The following is a 25,503-nucleotide window of genomic DNA, read 5'->3' as shown; positions in this document are numbered from 1 at the left end:
TACCAGCAGAATACATTGGAACAGTGGTGATTCATTCATGGGGTTTGAAATGTTCTGCAGGTGTTGGTGTCTGCAGTACATTATATTTCATTTTTACAGCGAAGAACTTGCTGTTCACATCTTGACACACCTGTCAACACTAGAGTACAATCTCTCTCTCGCTGTTCAAATCTGCTCGCTTCCCCCCACATCTTAGTAACTGTACTTAGACAGCTTCTCTCTCCATTCTGACAATGTGGAAGACAAGTGACGGACACCTGTAAAATACCCACCGGGATCTGTGTGTTAGGCTACTGCAAGGTTACCGTTTTCTCATAAATTGAGACTTTTAACATCTATAAAAAGCATTAAGGCATACAATCTGATGATATATGGGGATTATTACATTTCTAGGTCATTGCTGAAGTGGAGGCTGCAGAGCTTTCTTCCAGCAAGGCTTTTGAAGGGATAGTTTGGCCAAAATGTTATTTTTTATTTAAGCCTTTAAAGTATTCTAGTTCCTTGTTCTTTTATATAACTAGTAGTGCTGTTGATTTAATGCATTATTTTAGTGTGATTGATTATGGAAAAAAAATTGTGTTAAAGTTATTAATGCATTTATCTTACCAGGTGCGGCCCAGACCTGTACGTTTATTGACATATATTGATTTTATGCAAGTAGGTAAATAAACAAGAAGTTAATAATGTTCAATTTTAAACACAATATTGTCAATACTCTCTGTTTTGTTCAATTTCGCAAATGAAAATAGTTACAAACAAAGCCACAGAAAGCAAGCAAGTCACTTTCTTCGTTCTTGAATGAATCAGCTGTTTGAACAAATCAGTTAAATGAATGACTGACTCACTCATTAAGACAGTAACTTGCCTCCGGTTTTAGTTTCATAATATCATGTTTCATGTCATAATTTCATATTTTTAATATTATTTTTTTTATAAAATAAAAAAAACATTAATACCTTTAATAAACATTCATATTTGTTATTTTTTATGCAAGGTTGAATCAGAATATTTCTTTCTAAAGCTACGTTTTGTAATGTCTATTCAGTGCTTTTCTCATCTAACACAATAATGACTATAAATGAGCCTTTGGGGGATAATTTTTCAGCCAAAATTAATGTGCGATTCATTTGCAGTTAATTTGACATCATGTAATTAGTTAGATTAAAATTTGTAATTGACCTAATAGCCAGAAAATGGGAATTTCTCAGTCATATTTGTTTCCATGGACGTTTCTGCATGTAACTTAATGTGTATCAGGCTACAGATGTCGACACGGGGAACTACAGTAAGATGGCCTACAGACTGATCATCCCTCCCACACCCGAGGGGCAGGACAGTTTTGTCATTGAGCCATACACCGGCGTCATCAAGAGTGCCATCATGTTCCGAAACATGCGCCGGTCCTACTTCAAGTTTCAGGTCATCGCCACAGACAACTACGGGCAGGGATTGAGCAGCAGGGCTGATGTGGTGGTGAGTGCACGTGACCTTTGACCTGTATGTTTGTTCATGCACCTCATGCAAAATGATGATTCGAACACAACTCAAAACTTTGACTTTCACTTTGAGAAATTACATTTTCTCTCATCCCTCAGGTTATGCAAAATGAATGTTTGAGGTTCAAGTCAGATCACTGACTGAATAATTTAAAAAGAGTCTAAATTGCATAACAACAATCAGCACTGTTATTAAGGGAAAATGTCTCTCCAGAGTGTCGATTTGGTTTGGTAAATAGATTATGTTTGAATAAATGTTTGCGTGCAGGAGTGCATATGGTATTTGTGCACTACTTAATGCAGTAATGAATATATAAATAAACTGTGTCATAAATTTTGTGTCAGCTGAATTATTTATGCTGCTGTATCTCCTGAAGTGTTGCAGCCAGTGACTTGTGCAATTCCCAGAAATCTCTTGGCTAATGAACGCCAAATAAAATAAGAGGGATTTTGGAACTGATGTGTGCATCAGGGTTTTAAACATCATGTCAATAATGTTTGTGTCATTTTCAATTTCCACTAGCAGGAATCGGGATCGGGACGCTACACCCTTATTGACCAACAGAATTAAAAACCATGACAAACGCAAATAGCACTTGAGCTGGATGGTATACAATGGGGTCTAACTCACAAAGTGTGAAAATTATTCTAATTTAATCAATTTTCATTGCCAATTACACTACCATTGAAACGTCTGTGGTCAGTAGGTTTTTTTTTATGTTTTTCAAAGTAGTCTCTTATGCTCAACATTGCTGTATTTATTTGATCAAAAATGCAGTAAATACTGTAATATTATGAAATACAATTACAAGTTAAAATAACTGTTTTCTATTTCAATATATTTTAAAATGTAATGTATTTCTGTGATGGAAAAGTTGAACTTTCAGCATCATTACTCTTGTCTCAAGTGTCTAAATTAGAAATATTATGCTGATTTTGTGCTCAAGAAAAAAATTCTTATTATTATCATAGATGAAAACAGTTGTGCTGCTTAATATATTTTTGTGTAAACCAGGATATTCTTTTTCAGTATTCTTTGATTGAAAGAAAGACAAAAAGTTCAAAAGAGCAGCATTTATTTGAAATAGAACTTTTACCATTATAAATGCAGTAGTCTTTGCTATCCTTGCTGAATAAAATTAATAATTTCTTTTTAAAAGAAATTACTGACCACAAGCTCTTGAATAGTAGTGTATATTATGAACATGATTTTAGTGAAAATGAGTGTTGAAAAATTCATATAAATTTGGTCTTGTGTAAAAATGTCTTAATATTTGGGCTGTTAAAACAAGTTTATTTAAAACCAGATGATCATCGTGTACTTCAATGGAAGCAAGACCACCTGACTGTCTGTACAAAGCTCACATAGTAAATGTAATAAATTTATGCCATAACATTTTCCAAAATATTACAAAGTTTTTCAGGTTTAAATTTTAATGGTGTTTTATTTGTGGTGCTTTAAACAGCAACAATGGCAAAGTAGCCAAACTCTTTATGAATCTGCCTGGAAACAGTAAATGTTTGCTTGAAATGAACATTCCTCTGATTAAAAAAAAAATCACTCTTTTAAGAAATATATCATCATCATGCTGGAGAATATCATGATCTGATTATTTTAGCTCTGTCAGGCTGCCCTGTATCACCTGTGCATATAAACTGCACCACATGAATCAAATCCTCTTGATCTCTTTCGTATTCTGTGTGGGTTGTAGGTGTCCGTTGTCAATGCCTTGGACATGCAAGTTGTGGTTTCTAATGTGCCACCCACTGTGGTGGAGGAGAACAAAGAGCAGCTGATTAGGTGAGAATTCCTCCCTCGGTGTGTTTCTCTGCACTGCTGCTTTCCTTGAGTGGCATTTCCTGCACTGTCGGCAGCCTTTGTTTTCCCACTTGCTTTGATTTAAAAGGCCATCTCAGTTGTTAAAACACAGAATTGAGCTCAAATGGCAAACTCCAATAAGCAAAATATAACCACTTTGCTCAGTAGATTGCAGAATAATCATAATAAAAGACAAAATGATTGCTTTTTTAATACTAGTCAGGTATACAGGTGCATCTCAATAAATTAGAATGTCGTGGAAAAGTTCATTTATTTCAGTAATTCAACTCAAATTGTGAAACTTGTGTATTAAATAAATTCAGTGCACACAGACTGAAGTAGTTTAAGTCTTTGGTTCTTTTAATTGTGATGATTTTGGCTCACATTTAACAGAAACCCACCAATTCACTATCTCAACAAATTACAATATGGTGACATGCCATATTCTAATGGCAAAACACCTGCAAAGGCTTCCTGAGCCTTCAAAATGGTCTCTCAGTTTGGTTCACTAGGCTACACAATCATGGGGAAGACTGCTGATCTGACAGTTGTCCAGAAGACAATCATTGACATCCTTCACAAGGAGGGTAAGCCACAAACATTCATTGCCAAAGAAGCTGGCTGTTCACAGAGTGCTGTATCCAAGAATGTTAACAGAAAGTTGAGTGGAAGGAAAAAGTGTGGAAGGAATTACTGAAATAAATGAACTTTTCCACGACATTCTAATTTATTGAGATGCACCTGTACATATTGCAAACTGGAGACAGTAAAATGTAATATATTCAGTATAGTACCTGTTCTGCATGCTTTACGCATTAGTTATAGGAAGAATCTCACACTGTTATATTTCAAAATCACCCTATCACCCTAATACAAAAAGTCTCATTATTTAAATATTTTAGCATTTATTAATTATTGTATTAAAATATTAAATATTGTCTTAAAGCTGATTTTATTTATAAAATCTGACAGGACAATTCTCATGTTCATTAATGTAAAATAATCAGTTAAGATAATGTGAAATGCATGCATCTTCACATTAAGAAAAAAATTACTTTTTTTTTCTTTTCATTTTGGGATGTTTTGTGAGATTCACCCTTCAGGTTTAGCAAAACTAGATCATTTTCAGTGTTTGGTAGAAGTATTAGAAATTAAGTAAGTGGAATTTGCATTTTAATGTTTTAGGTAGATTAAGGAATTTTATTTGCTATGCTTTTGTTTTGTCAGCATTTTGGAGCGCTATGTGCAAGATCAGATCCCTGGTGCTAAAGTGATAGTGGAATCGATCGGTCCTCGGCGACACGGAGAAGGTTATGAACTTGAGGACTACACCAAATCAGACCTCCAGGTGTATGCCATCGACCCTCTCACCAACAGAGCCATCTCCAGACAAGAGCTCTTCAAGTAAGCCAAACACACAGCCGCTCCTGACACCTTTAACAAAGTTTGTTGCCAACATTTGGAAAAAGTCAGAACCTCTGTCCTCTGTGTTGTATGGTGCTGACGTGACACTGCAAGTGCTTGTGATATTTGGAGATCCTCTTCCCTCCTCATCTCACCATCACTGCTTGTTCTTGCTCTTCTTAGCAAAACGACATATTTTCAAAATCATCTAAACAGCTAATCGACTAATCGGTTTAAATCCCATGTAATTAGACAATTTTACCTAATTTGACACATTTTCTGAGGCGATTTCATAAGGTATATTCTTGTTTTAAAAAAAACCTGCTAGACAGAGCCTAAGTAACATACACCGCCACTGCTGAAAATATTAAATATAATAGTAACATTGATTATACAATACCATTTAAAAGTTTGGGGTCAGTACGAGTTTTAATGTTTGAAAAAAGTCTCTTATGCTCACCAAGGCTGCATTTATTTGAACAAAAATACAGTAAAAACAGCGACATCATGAAATTTTATTACAGTTTAAAATAGCTATTTTCTATTTTAAAATATATTAAAATTACATTTATTTCTGTGATTGTAATGCATTACTCCAGTCTGTGTCACACAATGCTTAAGAAATTATTGTAATATGCTGATTTGGTGCTCAAGAAACATTTCTTATTATCATTGATGAAAACAGTTATTTATTATTTTATGAATATTTGACATTTTTTCAGGATTATTTGATTATTCTTTTTTTTTTAAAGAAAGTTCAAAAGAACAGCATTTATTTCAAATAGATTTTTTTGTTACATATAACATTATGACATTATGTCATTTTCGATCAATTTAATGCATCCTTGCTGAATAAAAATATTCATTTTTTTTTTTTAAAAACACACATATCTTACGGACCCCAAACTTTTAAATGGTTGAGTGAACTATTTTTATTTATTTATTTATTTATTAAATTATATAAGTATATTAGAGAAAGAAAAAAAAAACTAAATAAACTCTTTGGCCATCATGACATGTCTCTAGTCTACAGAGTATTTGGAAAATTGGAAAAAAAAAACTGTCTTTGTGAACAGCTGTTCTACAGGAAGCACCTGTCCTCCTCAGTTGAGAGGAGAAAATCCTCCTGAAGTCCAGACACACAGCAATATGCTCATTTAAACTGTGCTGTGCCCCGTGACTCAGCAGGGAGACGCGTCTGTCACTGGGATCCAGCACAAGTCATCAGGATTCTGTTCAAATATGTGTTTACTGAGCCAACACACACATCTCATTCATATTCACAAGCACAGGAGATTACAGACCACCTGCCTTATTCTGCCTTTCTAGACACACTTCTTACTCTTATACATGTTTTATTTTGTTCACTGTTAGATGTCTTCTGCTCGTGTTTGTATCGCTACCAAAAGCAGAGCAGCTGCCCGGATGAATGTTTTATGCCTTAGAGGTTACTGGTAACATTTATTTAGAGAAATAAAGACATAAATGAAACAGTCGTTGACATACTGCACATTGAGAGATAATTAGGAAGAATTTGATGATACATTTTTGAGCTCATATTAAAATGCTCATGAACCCGCCGAGAGCAGCCTTACCTCGGCCAGTTCTTCTGGAATTTGTTGCCGGTTCTGATGTCTCTACTGTATATTGGTTAAATATGAGTTATAATTTGCTTTGGGTGACTCTAACGGTTAATCTTTGGTCTCATTAATCTATTATTTGTTCCAGAATAAATAGTTTTGGCTGAGGGCAAAGTCTCATAACTTTATACTTTTATATAACTTTAATGCTGTATATCAGAGCGCTGCCTTTGTACTTTTGACTGAATTGCCCAGCAACTTTTATGATGGCTGTTGTTGTTGTTTATTAAATAGTATTATTCAATAAATAATATTTTATATAAATAATAGTAGTATTTAATAATAGTATTTAGTATTGGGAAACGGTGTGTGTGTTCGTGATGGTGAGTTTAGTTACATTATTCCACCTTTAGATGGCGACAAGAGACTGTTTTTATGAGTTAGTATTTAACAGTATTTATTTAACAGTAAAGACTTTTATGTTGAAAGAGGCTGAAACAGGGTTGTAAACAAGGAAATTATTTTTACTTTCAACAACACCTTTTAAGATGTAGCCAACAAACACACTGAGAAGTGCTGTCATCAGAAATCACCCTTAACAGATGAAAGGACAGTACGACAAAGATATGGCTTTCCTCACCGGACATTCAGACTAATGTTTTATTGTGAATGTGAGATTGAGCTGAAGAATGAATGCTGTATCAGATCCAGGTAATCACACTCACTCAGTCCATCTCTCTCTAATAATATTCTACAGAATACAGTGAGCTTTTAATACAGTAATGCAATATTCTTTCAGTGAAGCAACTCAACGTTCCTTCATTACTAGTTCTAAAGTGACGTTTTCGAATTAGAGACGGAGGCTTGGGCTCAGATGTTAAACTGTCAAACTGAGATTTGAGTCTGTGGCGGAAAGAAGTAATTCTGCATACAAAATGTTTTTTAAGACACTCCTTGGTTGTTTCTTATTTATTTACACACTTGTGCTGTCGAACTGTTATATAAATGCAATATCACACTCGTAGCCATGCAATATTGCTCTGTATCAGCATGGCTGTGAATCGGCCGTAGGCAGAGGTGGATTTACCCATTAGGCAAAGGTAGGCAACCACCTTGGGCCCCCAAAAGCCAAGGCCCCCTAAAATGCTTTTCATATAGGAGATGCGCATTAAAGGCCTGTTCACACCAAGGATGATAACTATAAAGATAACGATAAAGATATAGTTCTAAAAATCATTCTCAATATTAAAGAATAGCAGACTCCACACCACAGCTATAACGATAAAGGCACAGAGAAACGATATTGTTGGAATCACTTTCAGAATGATTTTTTCCAGCTGATGAACGATAAAAACATTGACAGCCAATCATAATCAATCCTGCTATAACAAGCTCGAGAATTTTAAGCAGCAGACGAGAGTGCGCTTGGAATAAGCAGACGATATCGTCCGCTGGTGTGGACGCTAATATAGTTATCTTTATAGTTATTGTTCTGGGTGTGAACAGGCCTTAAGAGCTGACACACGAACGGTTGCTGTTTACGGTATTTATTACCAGGACAACCGTTTAATTGAGTTGAACGTGCTTCTTGTACATTGTTGGGTGTAACGCGTTACTTAATAACTGTAATTACTGTAATTAAATTACTTATCCACTGTAAAAGTAAAGTAAGGGATTACTGTTCATTTGTAGGTAATTTAATTATAAATTTGCGTTACACACTGTAAATAATTTAAGTAGTTCTAAAATCAGTATTGAACTTGAAGTCTAAATTTATCGTCGAATGCAAGCTCTTTAACCGCCAGCAACTGACTGTCTACAGAAAAGTTTAGATGGCTTTTTCATTTTATCTGATAAAGTAGAGTTTATGAGTGCAGCTGCTTTGTTTACAACCGTTACCGGGGAAACCGTTATATTTCTGACGTTCCAAAAGCGCCTTCTACTGGCAGAGAATGATTTTGCATTTTCAATAATCCCGTCTGCATTTTTTGTTCAGACCAATGTGAATATCCACCCACATAACCCTGTTTTAAATTATTATAGTACACTGTAAAAAAATGCCAGGAATTTACAGGATTAAAGGGTATTAATTTACAATAAATTACTGTAGTCAAAAATTTACTTTGAAATCAATGCATGCTGGGTAATTTTCTTACAAATGACTGTGAATGAACAGCAGAATTATGCTAAATCACAGTAATATACTGCTCTTGTTTTACTGTAAATTCACATTATAAAGTTGTCTTTAACTGTGCCACTGTGAGAAATGTAGTTGTTTACTACTGTAATTGTTTTGAAGTCACCATAATGGTGATTGGTGATCCCATTTGTTTAGGATCTCTGAGTGTATTAATATTCAAATTTCTGATCTGGTCTGGTCAGAAGTGTAACAAATGAAAACATTTGTCAAAATGATGACAAGCTAGAATATGAAATAAGCTAATTGCCAGACTTTAAGTTAGTCAAACTATTCTTAGCATGAACATTAAGATTTTATTTTAGCATTACTTAAGCATGAAGATTAATCAATAACTTATTTCATATTCATATTTTATTCAACTGTTTGTGGATAGATCTTTCACAATAGTGAAGCAACTTCTGAGAAACGTCTTTGAAATATGTGACATCAATACTCCACAAACAAAACACAACAATGGTAACACTCAACAAATAAAAACAACACTTAGAATGTAAACCAGCAATACAAAATAAACAAACAACACAAACTGCTAAAAGTGAACCAAAAACAAGTTCAATAGCACAAATAAAAAAGTTCAATAGCACAAATAAAACCAACAAGAATGAAAAAACTCTACAGCATGATCTATTCATGCTGCATTGCATGCTGGGTGCCTTCATAGTACATATGCACTGTAGAAAACACAATATGATGCTGTTTGTTTACAAGAAATTTCTCAGTCATTTTCCAGTATCTTCTTTTGTGTTCCACAGAGTCATACAGGTTTAACAACTGGATTGATCTGATGGAATGTGGAGAGTACAAATACAGGAGTAAATGGGGTGTAAATTCAGAACAGCAATAGAGTTACTCAGTTCACCTTCAAAATCTATTCGTGCTCATTTCTTTAAAGCTGAAAGGAAATTCTTGAGATGTTGTGAAGCACATGTACATGTGGTTTTGCAGGTCTGTTTGACCACAGATCAAATACACGCAGTCTTTCATCAGTCTTTAAACCTGGTTAATCAATTGTGTAGTTGGCTAGTTAATCGGTTGTGAAGTGTTCTGCTGCAGCAGGACTAATTGGTCAGCCGTGGATACTTATGAAGTACTTAACATGCAGGTCTATTTAAACATTATTGATCAGCAAAGTGTCAACAAAGCCAAGTATGAGGAGAAAAGTACTCTTGCTCTGCTTTGGAGTGGCACTGGTAATCAGTTCTATATCAAGATATTAAATAATAATACTTGATATTAGCACAGGCAAACCATTTACACATGCAGTGGAGAATGAGGATTTTCATATCATGTTGCCTAGTAACTCATATGACGAACTGGAAAAGGCTAAATACAGCTGAATGGATGCTGCCCTCATTAGCAGGATTCTTGGCTTCCACTTCTCTGCCGAAGATACTTTAGATTGACACTGAATGTTATCAACATCTAACTGTCAATCATCTCAAGGCTGTCATAGTTACTACAGTATAAAGATGCTGTATATGCGAGTAGAAATGTACAGTCTTGTGATTATGATGTACTTACTGTACAGGTATATATCTGTATAAGGAACCAATTGAAATTATAATTACACTATATATAATCACAGATTAGTTTTTTTAAAGTATATTTCAGATTCATTCCTACAGTTGCATTATTATTTTAGAATTTTTTATATTTTTTTTTACAAATGTTTTTTTTTATCACAATTTTTTTTCAATATATTTCAGCCTGAACAGCCTGAAAGTGTACATATTTATTTGTATTTTTTTTATTTTTAATTATTTAATTGTATTTTTATTTAATAATTTTTTGTGCTGTTATGGAAGATAAGATAAGATAAGTTATGCCGTAAGACAAATGCTCACAACACAAAACGCACTGCAAAAACAGAAACGCGCTGCAAATGCTCACAACACAATCAAATAAAGAAACGCGCTGCAAATAGGCACAGACCACATCGGAAATGTTTAAGGGAACTGCAAAGTGATGAACATGGCTGGGACATGTTTATCAATGTTTGCTCTGAAAGGTGAGATTTTTGTTTATTTTAACATACTGATCATACTATTTCTTTGCTGCTTCTTCTTCTTTTTTTTTTAATTATTAGCCTAAATAAGCTGACGAAATACACAATTACTGTAACTGTGAAAGCATGTAAGCTGGCTAACTTTTCAACTTTCCTTACAAAAATTAACCATAGTTTTACTATTAAAATTAATTAATTCAGAAATACATTTATTATGTTAAAAAATTTACAGAAACACATTTCTGTTTTTGCAGCGCGTTTCTTTATTTGGTTGTGTTGTCAGCATTTGCAGCACGTTTCTGTTTTTGCAGCGCTCTTCTTTATTTGGTTGTGTTGTCAGTATTTGCAGCGCGTTTCTTTATTTGGTTGTGTTGTCAGCATTTGCAGCGCATTTCTTTATTTGTTTGTGTTGTGAGCCTTTGCAGCACGTTTCTTTGTTTGTGTTGTGAGCATTTGCAGCATGTTTTTGTATTTGATTATGTTGCGAGTATTTGCAGCACATATGCTGTCAAACTGATGAAGATGTTTTCTTAATTTGCTGCTGGTGCTTTTTCTATTTGCATGTGTTTTCTGAAGTTGCAGCGCGTTGAGCTCTCTCGACCACCGTACCTTCTGATAAATAACAGAAATTAACCTTCCCATTATGAGGCGATATTTGACTCCTTAAAGTGATTTGACGGGGCATTTTTTTACCATTGTAATGTAATTTTTTTTTCTAACTTTATTAAATGTGTCATCTTTTGTGTCAAAAAATTTATATTTATAAACTTATCAAAAATTTTAATTAAACAATAAATTCAATTAAAATAATACAATACAATCAGGAAGAATAAGTTACCAGTCAAATGAAATCACATTTTTCAAACTCCCTTTATAATCATTAAAAAGCTGTCACTTGTCTTAGTTCATCATGATCTCTCAAACTTCCATTATAATTAATGAATCTCTCTACACTGCACACTGAATCTATTATTCACATCGTGTCTACACGTTGTTTGTTATAATGAGAGGATCTGAGCTTGAATGACTCGGCACTGAACAAAATCTGCAGTCTGCCTTAGTGATCTGTTCTGTGAGGAGCAGGACACGCACCGATACAGAAGCATTTCCATTGGCTGCAGTGTGCATGTATTATGGCCAATCACAAAAGACGGTATTGCACGGCAAACCATAGACACAAATATCACGCTACATTTTTTAATATATTGCACTTCGTTTATGTGCAGAACTGTGATTGCTTTCGTAGGCTATTAAATGGGAAAAAAATATAGAAATCACTTTCATTTCCAAAAAAACCAAAGCAATTGGAAGTGGAACGCCGTCCCCCCTTGAAATTCACTCCCCGGACTGTGTGTTTATATATACAGTATACATATAAACACACACACACACACACACATATATTTTTTATTTTATTATTTTTAATATTATTACAAATATGTTTTTCAGTACATTTCAGTTGGATCAATACAGTTGTATTATTATTCTCACATTATTAATCCATACTTTGTGGGGTTTTTATATGAAAGTTTTTTGTGATTATGATGTGCTTACTATACAGGTACATATTTGTGTAAGGAAAAGATCTAAATTTAAATGATTTTCTAATATGTCTGCTAAATGTGTGTTTGACAGGTTTCTGGACGGCAAGATTCTGGACATCAATAAAGAGTTCCAGCCGTACCTGGGCGAGGGCGGGCGGATTCTGGAGATCCGTTCTCCTGACATCGTGGCGAGTGTGAAGAAGGCTGCGCAGGCGGTGGGCTACACAGAGGGGGCTCTGCTGGCACTGGCCATCATCATCATTCTGTGCTGCATCCCAGCTATTCTCATCGTCATGGTGACATACAAACAGTGAGTAGAATTTTTGTCATTCCCCAATGATAATCATCCTCATAAGTTGCATATTTCAGCTTTCAGCTCAATTAAATAGGGTTCCGCGTGTCCTTAAAAGTCTTTAAGGCTGTACAAGACTTAATTATGTCTTAATTATGACTTCAAGAGGTCTTAAATTTGGGAATGGAAAGACAATAATTGCGATATGGCTTAATGTGACGATTAAACCTCAAAAGACTCAAAAGTGCCACCTACTGGCAGAGAAAGAATGTGCTTTTTTAGTAAGCCCTTCTGCTGTTTTTGTTCTGACCTCTGCGAAAATCAATCAATGTTTTTACGCTGCACACACACAGAGTTGTAAATGTTATCTGGTGAATCATTAAGAAGATAATGGAAAAAGAGCCACCAGCCTCGCTCCGTTCCCACGGCTCTCGGCCCCGCCCCTCTCGTCACATAATATAATAATTGATTGATAATATTTTTAATGAATATAATAATTGATACTTTTGACTACTTTTGAATCCATTTTCTTAAAAAACGGTTTAAAGGCTGAAATGTGAACTTTAACACTTTATAATACTTTTTGTTTTTGTGAAAACCTGTATCTGAACTGTAAATCATGCTTTTTACAGTCATTTTACAGTTAATATGCTACCATAGACATTGCTCTATCCCGCTCATATGGTATTAATTTTATTTGTGCAGGTCTTAAAAAAGTCTTTAAAAGTCTTAATTTGAGCTTATAAATCCTGCAGATACCCTGAATACAAATAATAAATTATTTTTTCTTGATTTATTTGCTTTTTTCAAGGTGTAAAAAAGCACACAAAAATGTAGACAATTTTTCTGTATTTTTCTTCATTTTCCCTTCATTTTTCTTCATGACTATGGTAAATGGGATTTGTTAAATCACATCCCCAGTATGTAACTGTACATCATTTATATTCATAAATGGGAACAATGTCACAAACAAAACCGCGAACAGTTTTTCGTCATTTTACATCTCGTTTCAACAGCTGCTTTTCTAAGTGCATCTAAGACTTTTTGTCCAGCAAACATGAATTTTGTTGGCAGTTGAAAGATAACTATGATTACGAGACTAGTAGACAATTAGCTAGCAGTTAAAATGTATATATAAATTTAACATATAAAGACAAAGTATTTATATGTTCTCAGAGCTGCTATTGTACATACATGAAGACACTTTACTCTGCAGTTGTACGTCTCTATTTGTAACCTCTACGGTTCTGAGAGCGTTGAGGACAGGCTGAAAAAAAACATGCACAGTAGGTGAGGGAGATGAGTATTGGATGCCAGGTATTAAAATGGCTTTTTTTCAGTAATTAGCCATGCTAACAGGCTAATCTCCCAGCCAGCTCTGTGTGAAAGCAGATTAATTATAAGCATTTGTGACATCTCCCAGGCATTCGATCCATCCATCACATCTCATGAAAGCCCAGCATATGGGCCTGCTCTCCACACACAGCAGCTCTCTTGAGATGGGAGTGTGGTCCTGACCTTCTGCACACACCAATGAGTCCTTCATCAGCTATTGTGTAAATACATAACAGATGGGTAATCACACAGCGAACACAAACAGCTAAACACACACACCTACAGTAAGTGTGTGAAGCTTGCTCTCCCACACACACATGCATGACTGCATTTAGATGTTTTTACACATATTAAAGAGTTCATTTTGTGATTAGACTCTTGTATTAAAGGTGAAGTGACATTTTTACGTCATTACATTTGGTTGTTTACAAAAGATGCATAACAGGAGACACAAGTGTTAGCTTATATATCACAACACAAGATCTCACACTGTCTTTTGAGTAATTGCATTCCGGTTAAATAAATAATATTGAGAGGATCACGTCTTTGATAGCCTCCAGGAAGCCCTGGGTCAGGACGAGAGAGTGTGTGGATGAAATACAAAGATGAGAATGAGAATGGAGAGCTGGAGAGACAGAGAGGGGTTACTGCTGAGACCTGTATTGTTTCTCAACTGAGGAGATGTGGGATAAACCGGGGTTATCCTGTGCTCTTATCACATTTTACAGTATGAATTATGCACACACACCTGCAGCAGTAGCTGCAAACAAAATGGGCTGCATGGTTCAACACTACAAGCATTTTCTGGCCTGTGAAATTAGAATTTGGACTGCCAGTCGATTAAAAATATGAATTAAGATCATGATCTATTACAAAAAGGCAGGGTAGGTTATTTGGTTCAAAAACATTTTTTGTTATGCTGGTTAAAAGTCTCTTCACATCCTGATAGCAAAGTGGTCTAAATGTATTTATTTGTATTTATATCGTCTGTGGAAGGCGTAGGACCATAAAATGTTTGTCCAATCATATCCTTCTGTCCGAGGACTATGATAGGCTGTCCTACCTGTCAACGTATTTATTTGCATACCTCGACACACCCTGTTCGCACAGACATGATACCTAATCAGTGCGCTCCATTACGCTATTGCAGACCGAGTGAGAATGGAAATTATTATTGTAATATTATGTGCTTTGTACTGTAATATTTTCTCACTGGTGAATGAGACATGAGGTCGTTAGCCTCTGGTTTGCCTGTGTGCGTTGATGTGTTTTGGAGGAGGCGTGGCTTTGGAGAGTGATTTGCAGGGAGGGTAGGATCTTATGCTTTCAAATCTAGCTTGCTATTGCTAGCCTCTCCGAAATCACCTACCTTTAATGACAATTAACCACAATCGCAAATGGCAATTCATGTACCTACAATAGTGATATTTTTTGAGAAAATCTGTGGTTAGAAAATCCCTTAGTTAGGAATTTACATACAGGTAAAAGGGTATAATTAATAAATGTAACAGTGACATTTTTTGATAATTTATTTTTATTTGAAGTTATATATTTAATATAAATTATTATATTAACAATTTTCTTCTAGTTTCATATTTAGTATATTATATTATCCATTTTTTTTAATTATTAGCCAATATATTATACTATCCATTTTCTAAACCACTTGTCCTCTGTTGTCTGTAGGTAAATGTTATATTATATTATATTACATTACCTTATATTATTATAGTAAATTAACATTTTAAATTGACAGTCTTTCTTTTAATAATCATTGTTTGTGTTTTTGTTTAATTATTCCTGTGCCTAATTATCTAACAACTCTCCTTTCCTCTGCCTCTTTCTCTGCTCTTCCTGTCGCTACATGTGGACCCTGCGCTCAGATTCAAAGAGTAAGTTCAAATTCTTTTTTGATGAATTATTTGCCAGAGACTGTGTGCGTTCGTACACTCCTTATTCAGTTCAGTCCTTTAAAACAGGAACATACGAGTAGAATGCATGAATTGAGATGAGAAGCAAAGGACATACTCACTCTAGCCCTCTCTGATTCCAGCACAATAGCGATGCCTTTGAAAATGAACAGAAATTACTGGTTTCATGGCCTCATAGAGTACAAAGTGAGCTCCTCCTAATAAAACACCTCATCTCAGTGTGAAAGGTGCTGAATAACCCATGATATTTTGCATTGCATGAATAAAAAGTGCTGGAACAGATCAAATGAGAGTTCCAGACCTCATATCCTCCAATAATAGAGCTGAAATGAGCCTTTTGAAAGAAGGAAACTCACTCTTTGAGGATGCTTTACAGGAGACAGGCCGAGTGTGCCAAAACTGCCCGTATCCAGATGGCTCTTCCTGCCGGCAAATCAACAGGAGGTGGCGCTCCGACCAATCTCTACGAGGAGCTGGGAGACGGCGGCATGTAAGTTACCTGTCCTAAATAATACCTTCAGCCTTCAGCAGAGACAGCAGAGAGATGATTAACAAGATTTGTGTGTGTATCTGCAGGAAAATCAATAATAGTTCACCCAAAAATAAAAATTCTGCCATAAATTTATCTCAGAAATTTCGGTCGTCATTCAAAACCTGTGTGACTTTCTTTCTTGGAACACCACAAAAATATTATGGACCAAAACAGCACCATAAAAGTACTCCATAGTACATTCTAAAATATATATTTTTAGGTTGTAAATAAAACAATTATTGGAGTATGTTTTATAAGAAATTAGTATTTCAGTCTACTTTTTAAAATTCACATTTAATTGAATGTATACCATTTCTTTGTAATTATTTTTGAAATTTATAACAAAACTGCGGCAAAGTGTATGATTTGTTGCCACTCACTATCATTCGTATGGACAAAAATCAGCATGAACATTCTGCTAAATATCTTATTTCATGTCACATGGAGGAAAAATAAAGTCTTTCATGTTTGGAATGTCATGCGAGTGTAAATAATAGAATGACAGAATATACATTTTTAGGTGAACTACCTCTTTAATGCCCTAACCTGGTTATTCATTTCAAAAAAGGGCCATTGCCATTCTCCAAAGGGAGAAACTGTTCCTTTTTGACATCCCAAAGGTATTTGTTCCTTTGGTAAATTAGCTGTTTTTGGCTTACTAAGTCCATCCATAGAGATGTGCTCACTGGACGTGCGGGTTTGGTGCAGCAGGAGTCCATTGTCATTTTTTATTTTAATTTTAAAATGGTTTAATTTTAAAATGTTGCATTTTTTGTCATTTGTACGAGTTTTTTTTAATATGATGAAAAAGTTTTCATTTTTTATTATTCTTATTTTTTTCCAGTTATTTTAGTACAAGTTAAACTAAATGAAAATGAGAAATGTTCACAACTACCTGAAATAATTTTAAATTTTCAGCAGGAGTCCATTGCCAAGCTAAAGGCTGTTGTGAGTGGAATGAAATGTTAATAGATTAAAAGATTATAGCTGCAGCACAGCATCTGTGTCCCTCAGGTAAAGCCTTTTAAAGTGCTTTTGATTTAATGCAATCAAAACAAATGCAGCTGCTAACACAAAAAGACAGTGGAAAAGATGTGGTTTTGTATTGAATCCATTAGAATAGATGCTGAGATTGATGGACCGTGTTCCTGAACAGCAGTTTAATACCATCAGCAGAAAGGAACATCAGGGTAGAATTTGTTTGCTTGTGTGTTTGGGCAAACATTGTGTTCTTTTGTTGGATATTAATAATAACAGTAGTCTGTCAGCAACCTTATAAAACAGTGCTTAAGGAGTCTCTCTGTGACCCTCAGATTGATTGATTGATTGATTGATTGTTCATTTATTTTTAACATTTCATTAACAGAAATTTCACCCCATTTTTTTTTTCTCGGTTTTAGACACATTATGGTAATAAGGAATTGTAGTGCAAATAACACTTAATGGCTCTAAAAATTATTTTCTTCATGTTATGTTATTTTTCAGTTGATTTTGGGGTGCAATATGACCCAAACATATTTTCATTACATTCCCATCCCACTGAAATATTAGCCTATTTATGCAGTTTGTGTTGCATGTATCAAAATGCACATTTCTTTCACATGTGTAATGAATGATTAAACAGATGAGTGGTTACATTTCCTCTCTATTTACCTTTTACATGTGTCTCTCAGGCCATTTACATTTGATGTTAACATGCATTTTATTGCTGGATTGCATTTATATTATTATTTAGCTGGATTGCATTTATTCCTTGCACTCCAGTGCTTTTCCATTTGGATTTGAATAGAGATCTGACCGCACTCATCCACAGAAACCGGCATTTATAAATTACTTGCTTAGTTGTACTTTATGTGATTAAAAAAAACACGTTTGCACTTACACCTTTGTGGAAGATGGTTTTGTGTGCATTTACATCTGGCTTTCATTGTGGTCAAGTTTCTGTTTTTGATTCTGTCACTGAGAATGCATGTTAATGCCAAATGTGAATAGGGCCTGTCTGTGTTAAATTGTCATCATATCCATCTATCTACATGTATTTTCCTCTCATGTTTCATTCATTCTCATCTTCTCTGTATTTTCCAGGCTTGGACTACAGTGAGTAACATAAAATATGCTGCATTTCCCTGCAGTGCTCTTTCTTACACGTTCCTATCAATGTATTTTCAAATCCTTCTTGGCTTACATTTGTGGTCTGTGGTAGTTTCTAGTCCCTGTGTAACTGCTCTGCTAGTTTTCTTTACCATTTACTCTGTTTTTATGCCACATTTTCTGTCGAATTGCATATTTAAAGGAACATTTTGATACTATATACTTTTAAAAAAGGAAAAATGCACATAAAATTCACAGATACATGTGTGTAGCTCTGTAGTGGATTCAAGCTTTAGTAGTTCTTCACTAGATAAAGCCCTCGCCTCCCGGCTCTAGTTCCTCGCAGTTCTCTCCTCAAAGCAAACAAACACGCTTCTCACATCCTTCACTTTGAGACTCACCGTTGTCACAGATCATCTTGATTGATGTTTGAACAACGATTAACTGAACAGATAGGGATTTCAGACTGATTTTTGAGTGCTAGTGTATGATCTTTGTGCTTCACAGCTGAAAATACACCATTTTGATGCCTGCTTGCATTCATCGTATTATTGCTGCATTCCATGCAAAGTTGGATGTAGGGTATTCCTACTTAATATCTCAGACTGCCACATTATTCAAGGCTCAGATAACAGTATATAAAGAAACATGGATGTCCTAGCCTTTGTTTTGCGGGTAGGGTACAGTGGGGCTATAGACCCAATAAGGAAAGGAAATTTGTATGAGTGCAGAAAAAAAATATATCTTTTTATTGAACATTGATAGAGCAGCACATTTTGTGGGAAAAGCATCATAAAAGTAGTATTTTTTTTGTTGTTGAATCCGTCGAATCCGCCGGCCGCACCGTTCTCAAGCCCGCCGGCCGTTCCTCACTCAAGCCCGCCGTGTGTGACGCTGTGTGTTTCGTTGTGAAAGCGAAACTACTTTGTTTGGCCTTCCAAAAGAGGACACGACTAGAAATCGGTGGTTAAGTTGTATTTACAACACTGTTCCAGAACAGTTCAACCCAAATATTCAGATCATGTGTGCAGCGCATTTTACGCATTTTAACTGTTTCCTGGGAGAGTAGATTACAAATGCCGGCTGTTCTGACTCACAGACTGTAAGTACGTTTTTGCAACGCAACGTATAAGTCATTATAATCCGTAATTATGTCCCCACTGGATGCAACGAATGCCTCGTTTATAATGGGTTTTAATGTTTTTGTCTCATCGCTCCGGGACACGGCATTACAGTATGGTAGGGGGGCGTAACATTTCCGTCACACGCTTGAGGTATTCGGCCAATCACAACGCACTGGATAGCTGGCCAATCACAGCACACCTCGCTTTTCAGACCGATGAGCTTTGTAAAAATCGACGCGTTTCAGAAAGGCGGGGCATAGAAGAGAAACAATAATGTACAGTATGTGGAAAATAATGTGTTTTTTGAACCTTAAACTGCATAAACACATTTCATTACACCAAATACACAAAATAATGTTCTTTTTAGCAACATCATATGACCCCTTTAAAAATAAATAAAAATGAAATAATAAAAGAATCAGAGAGCTTCATACAGTGCTTCAATCAGATCCCATAATAATATGATATGTATATTTTATTATTAATTACACTTTTAAAAATGATGGTTTCATTTTAAATATGGTGATTATCTCTTAGTTAGACACTCAATGAAAAAAAAGATAATTACCATTTGAATCTACCCATGTCATGTCATCAAATGAAATGAACCATCATTTTACATATTCTTTAGTTATTAAAAAACTGTTGATTTAATTACTCTGAAGGAAACTGAAAATCATTAACAAGACATTTGTCGCAAAATATATTTGGTAATTTTAACTATTCTTATTTGCTACGTAAAACTATAGCATTAAAATAATAAATTAACATTAAATTAACATAGTTGCGTCAATGATCTGCCAAATTTGTCAGGTGCATAGAGAGGTGGTTTAGAAGAAAATGTGTCTTGACACTGGCCCAATGTACCCTATGATTATCAATAAAAAAGCTCATTACCTGTGTTTTAAACATCTTTTTCTTGAATAGTTTCATTTTATTGGCTTACAAGTGAATGTTTATGATTAAAACTGTGTAATTCCTTTATTACACTTTTCCAAATAGGAACTTGGAAATTCAACTTTCTGAATCGAATGCAGCATAAGGTCTCCTGAAGTATTAGTAAGACAATTTTAAGACTATTTGTGACCCTGGATCACAAAACCAGTCTTAAGTCGCTGGGGGTATATTTGTAGCCAAAATTATTGGGTCAATGTTTGTATGGGTCAAAATTATTGATTTTTTTTTTATGCCAAAAATCATTAGGATATTAAGTAAAGATCATGTTCCATGAGGATATTTTGTAAATTTCCTACCGTAAATATATCAAAACTTAATTTTTGATTAGTAATATGCATTGCTAAGAACTTCATTTGGACAACTTTAAAGGCGATTTTCTCAATATTTAGATTTTTTTGCACCCTCAGATTCCAGAATTTCAAATAGTTGTATCTCAGCCAAATATTGTTCTATTGTTCAAATATTGGCCTAACAAACCATACATCAATGGGAAGCTTATTTATTCAGCTTTCAGATGATGTATAAATCTCAATTTTGAAAAATTGACACTTAAGACTGGTTTTGTGGTCCAGGGTCACATTTGTCTCAGAAGTCCTGACTGAGAGTATTTGCTTTAGCGTCTTTAAAGTTAAATGCAAAATCGTGAGCAAATTTGTTTAACCGAGCTCTTTCAAAGTCCATTAAAGTGAAAGATTTTTGTGTAGTGGGTCATTAGCACTCTGTCCTCCCATGGCTGTTCTCTTCCCTCAATTCCTTCCTGTCTCTTTCCACACATGCTTCAATCTTCTGTCCTCTCCTTTCATTTTCTCTCGTGGGCTGCAGAAGGCGCCGAAAGTCTGTAATCGAGGAGGCGGATCGACAGAGTCTCATAAGAGCCTTCGCCTCTCGTGCTATTGCTGCTCACAAACTGTGTGGCGGAAATGGAAAGTTGCTCGACAAGTTGCCCAAGTCAGAAAGCAACATTACCTTCCTCTCAGATGAACGGCCGCTCACCACACAAAATCTACTTTACCGGGATGGAGCATCCAGTAGTCCGGAGCCCAACTTGGAGGTGCAAAGGGTCGGTGGGTTTCTAGACAGTGACATCCCATCTCCGACGAGCCCCATCAGCCAGATGACTTCTTGGTCATTGCCATCCCGTATTCGAGGACGAGGCCTTTACGATGCTCTGCGCCGGCAGGCACTCTGGGACCCCACTGAATGGGAGGAGCAAGAGCTGAAGGCGGGGCTTAAGGACAGCAGGGAAGAACTTGATGCTGATGTAGATCAAAGTGGTCGAAGCACAGAAACAAAGCTGTCGGTCCGAGAACAAGCCAGACAGTTTGAGCAGCAAGCTTTAGCTGAACGGACGCCCAGACAGAGCCGGGACTCTTACGCATCTCTGGATCCAGACGACCCACTGCTAAGCGCCTTCATGTTCTCATCCAGTCCAATTTCTGTTGGCAAGGACATCCCACCCTGCATTATCATCACCGGGGGTGATGGCGAGACTCCTCCCCCACCCATGGCTCAGCGGCCGACTCCACCCGTCCTGAGGAAGTTCAGCTCCAGTATATCCAATTACATGACCGTGGAGCCTTGTGAGATCACATTGGAATTCATATCGGACTCTCCGGAAAGTCCTCCACCCCCTCATCCTGTCCCATCCCGCTCTTTTCTTTCTCCTCTACCTCTGCAACAGGACTTCACCCCACCACCAACCCCAACTCCTGTTCAGTCTCCTGAACCCCCCGTTCAGTCTCCAACTCCTACACCTAAACTAAGAGGGATCCTCAAGAGCACGCCCAGATCCGCTGACAGCATTGATGTGAAAGATGACAGCAGTTGCGAAGGAGGAAGTAAAGACTCCACGACTGTTGTGCTAAAAGAGCCAGAGTTTAAACCAGGCGAAACAGACAGCAGCCAGTCAGAATCAGACTCTTCTGCTCAGCCCTCAAACCAACAAATCCCAGTGGAATGAGAGATCGCCCCCACCCCAGCCCTTCATTTCTGAATGAACTCTGGAACTCTTTTTTAATACCTTCTTTCCTACACTTCCTCTGTTTCATTACTTACTTTTTCATCTATTATTTCGAGAGCACTTTACAGTACATTTCAAAGAAGGTCAAAAGCGTAGTGTTTCATGTGGCCGGCTTCAATGTGACTGAGAGGTGTTTTACTGTTTTTATGTTATAAGCGAGTTGTGTTTAAACCTCAAGTACCTCACAGAATGGTCACTTGTGCGTTTGTGTCAGTCAAATAGAATACAGAGAAAAAGAGTGAAGAATTTTGATTTAAAATATTTGTTATGATATAATTATTATTTTTGGAAAGTATAAGCAAATAGAAATATTTTATAAAAAAACAGCTCTAATGGATTATATTTTTATATATATATATATATAAATATTTTATATATACAGTACTGTATATATAGTTTTGTGCTACATAATAAGACATTCTTTGTTTCTTGAGTATCAAATCTGCATATTAAAATTATTTCTGAAGGCACATGTGACACTAAAGACTGGAGTTATGATGCTGAAAATTCAGCTTTAATATCACAAGAATAAACTACATTTTTAAGTATTTTAAAATAGAAACATATGTTTTAAATTGTAATAATATTTCACAATATTACTGTTTGTACTATATTTCTGATCAAATAAATGCAGCCTTGGTTAGAATAAGAACATCTTACCGACCTACAACTTTTGAACAGTAGTGTATATTTTTTTTACTTTTATTTATATTGTATATTTATATGTAACATTTAGATAGTTTTTTTGCACAATATGTATAGCATGCATTAATTAATTTAGATGTAATTTTATCACTGTCAGTTTACACATTTTTTAAGAAAAGCATTGAGCAAGTGGAATAATTTTTTAACAGTGGAATATATGAAATAAAAAATTGACTTTTTTATCAGATAAATCAAAAAAAACATTTTTGAACTGACTGTCACTGTTTATGAATATTTAATGTTTAACTGGTGACACATGTTTCCTAGCAGGCGGATGTTGGTGTGAAGAGCTGTTGTCATGATCATGTGACTGTGAGAGGAGTGTCCATTGATGATGAAGGTGGTGACAGAGATTATCATCAAGTTTGATGAGGATGGGCCTTATAATTAAAGATCAGATTTTGTTTAATCAATTTAATATAATCAGAAAAAAGAATCATATTATCCAGTAGCCTGCACAGCCTAAGTAATGGAAAAGGAAGGTCATTTCAGAGGAAGAGCAGGTTATTACATTTTGATTAAAGGTTCGGAAAATACATTTTTATTTATAATAATGAGCACTGGTGAACATGCATTAAGAAAGTAAACAAGGTTGGTTTTGAAGGTTAAAAACAGGTCATTCTTTATATATCTTTCTCAGTTATTCACTGTATCCCCCTCTATCTCTCTTTCCTGTTCCCTGCACTCTCACTAACCCTTTTTAAAAAGCTGTCTAGAGTGCCAGACCTCCTGAAGCTCTCCTGTCTTGGTTAGGTCCTGCAGATGTTTTTGCCTTTTCAGAAACTCAAGCAGACAAGAATCACATAGAGATTAAACAATACAGCTAATCGTTTATGTGGCACATGGCAGGGGGACGTCTGCTATGCCGTTCCCCGCTGAATTCACCCCATCAGGCGCAGTCAATGTCTCTCCATTCAGACAAACCGCTCCTACAATATCTCAGCAGGGGTGTGCAGATGGCATCTCCCTCATCCATATCGAAAAATCTGTTTGAAATCTGTCATCATCCCATAAGCAAATGCACGCTGATTGCTAATGTCTCATCTTCGGTTCTGAAGTGTTAGTGCACCTTTGAAATGCACACACACACAAACATAAATCAATTAATTAAAAAATTTAATAGAAATTAAATTAAATTACAGTTATTTATGGAAGCCATGTTTCTGCCATGAATAAAACTAAATATTGCAAAGGTAATTGCAACTTTTTATCTCACAATTCTCACTTTGTTGCTTGCAATTTTGAGAATAAAGTCAGAATTGTGAGATATAAACATAAATATGCAGACAGACTTGCATTCTTGCGAAGACCGTAATGTCTTGAATGAATGAATGTCTCAGAAGGACAGGACAGATGCATCTTTACGAAAATTGAAATGTGCTGTGATCTGTGACACGCACACACACATAAAAATAATTTATAAAGTATCACATTAACTATTGATTTGCTATTAAAAATGTCAAAAAAACACCATAGTAAGATCTCTTTTTAAAAGACAAAGTACTGAGATTAAGTACTCTCATTTTCTAATAGAGCAGGGTAGATTGGTTTTATTTTGTGTGGTGAAGCAGGTGATATGAAAGGAGGGAGGAAGAATTCTTCTTTCCTCAATTCAAAATTGAAGAATTAGGTTGTGTTACGTCTGAGAAAAAAGATTTATGTGCAAACTGAATGGATATTGTGTGGATGTGCCAGGGCTTGTTTGTAGGTTCAGAGGAACAGCTCTATATTCACATGACCTGCTCAGCAGGATGAAAGCACAGACGGTGAGGTTTGGAGAAATTTAATTAATCAATCGATGAGTCTGCCGAATTCTGTTTTTTCTCTACTGTGTTCGTGTCTTCCTCACTTCCACCCTCCTTTCATATTACCTGCTTCACCACACAAAATAAAACTAATCTCTCCTGCTCTATTAGAAAATGAAGGTACTTCGTCTCAGCACTTTATCTTTTAAAACGGATCTTACTATCATGTTTTTTGTTGTGTTATGTGCCCTCCTGTCCTTCTGAGATCGTTCATTCAAGGTAGTCTCACATAACAGTCTCCACGAGACTGCAAGTCCATTTTTTGCATTCATAGAACTGAGGGGCACCAAGAGACATCTCTTTCCTCCTACACACACACTCACACGCATCCCACATCACTCATCTGCCATTCTCATTCATTATGTGTGAGAGAGATGTGTTTGTGTGTGTTTGACAGGGGTATTTCATAACTTATTCATGTGAAACAGAACATGCAAATGCCATTCTGTGCATCTTTATTTATGGGGTGAATTTCATTAAACATGTTAAGAACATGTCCAGTGGCCTTTTTTATGTAAGATTCACCCTAGCTTTGAGGACGCTTCTTCAGATGTAATTCACTTTGTGGGACAATTTTGTTGCAAACTATAGCCAGGTAAACTTCATTCTGTATGATTTATAAGCTTGTTTCCTCATGGGGACCCCCCCCCCCCCCCAAAAAAA

At 35.7% G+C, this 25,503-nt stretch overlaps 1 protein-coding gene across 1 annotated transcript in view; it reads left to right on the top strand.

Annotated features, from left to right (window-relative positions):
* The window catches only part of LOC107702731 (protocadherin-15-like), a 43,696-nt gene that overhangs the window by 6,950 nt on the left and 11,243 nt on the right, over window positions 1–25,503 (top strand). The window contains exons 5-10 of the mRNA XM_016505135.1: window positions 1,258–1,473; window positions 3,209–3,297; window positions 4,543–4,719; window positions 12,140–12,358; window positions 15,559–15,567; window positions 15,983–16,096. Of these exons, the coding sequence (XP_016360621.1) occupies window positions 1,258–1,473; window positions 3,209–3,297; window positions 4,543–4,719; window positions 12,140–12,358; window positions 15,559–15,567; window positions 15,983–16,096 (824 nt within the window). The remainder of the gene's footprint in view (window positions 1–1,257; window positions 1,474–3,208; window positions 3,298–4,542; window positions 4,720–12,139; window positions 12,359–15,558; window positions 15,568–15,982; window positions 16,097–25,503) is intronic.

Source organism: Sinocyclocheilus anshuiensis, unplaced genomic scaffold, assembly GCF_001515605.1.
Source record: "Sinocyclocheilus anshuiensis isolate Anshui unplaced genomic scaffold, SAMN03320099.WGS_v1.1 scaffold843, whole genome shotgun sequence".
Classification (NCBI taxonomy): Eukaryota; Metazoa; Chordata; class Actinopteri; order Cypriniformes; family Cyprinidae; genus Sinocyclocheilus; species Sinocyclocheilus anshuiensis.
This window is presented reverse-complemented; position numbering and strand designations above follow the sequence as displayed.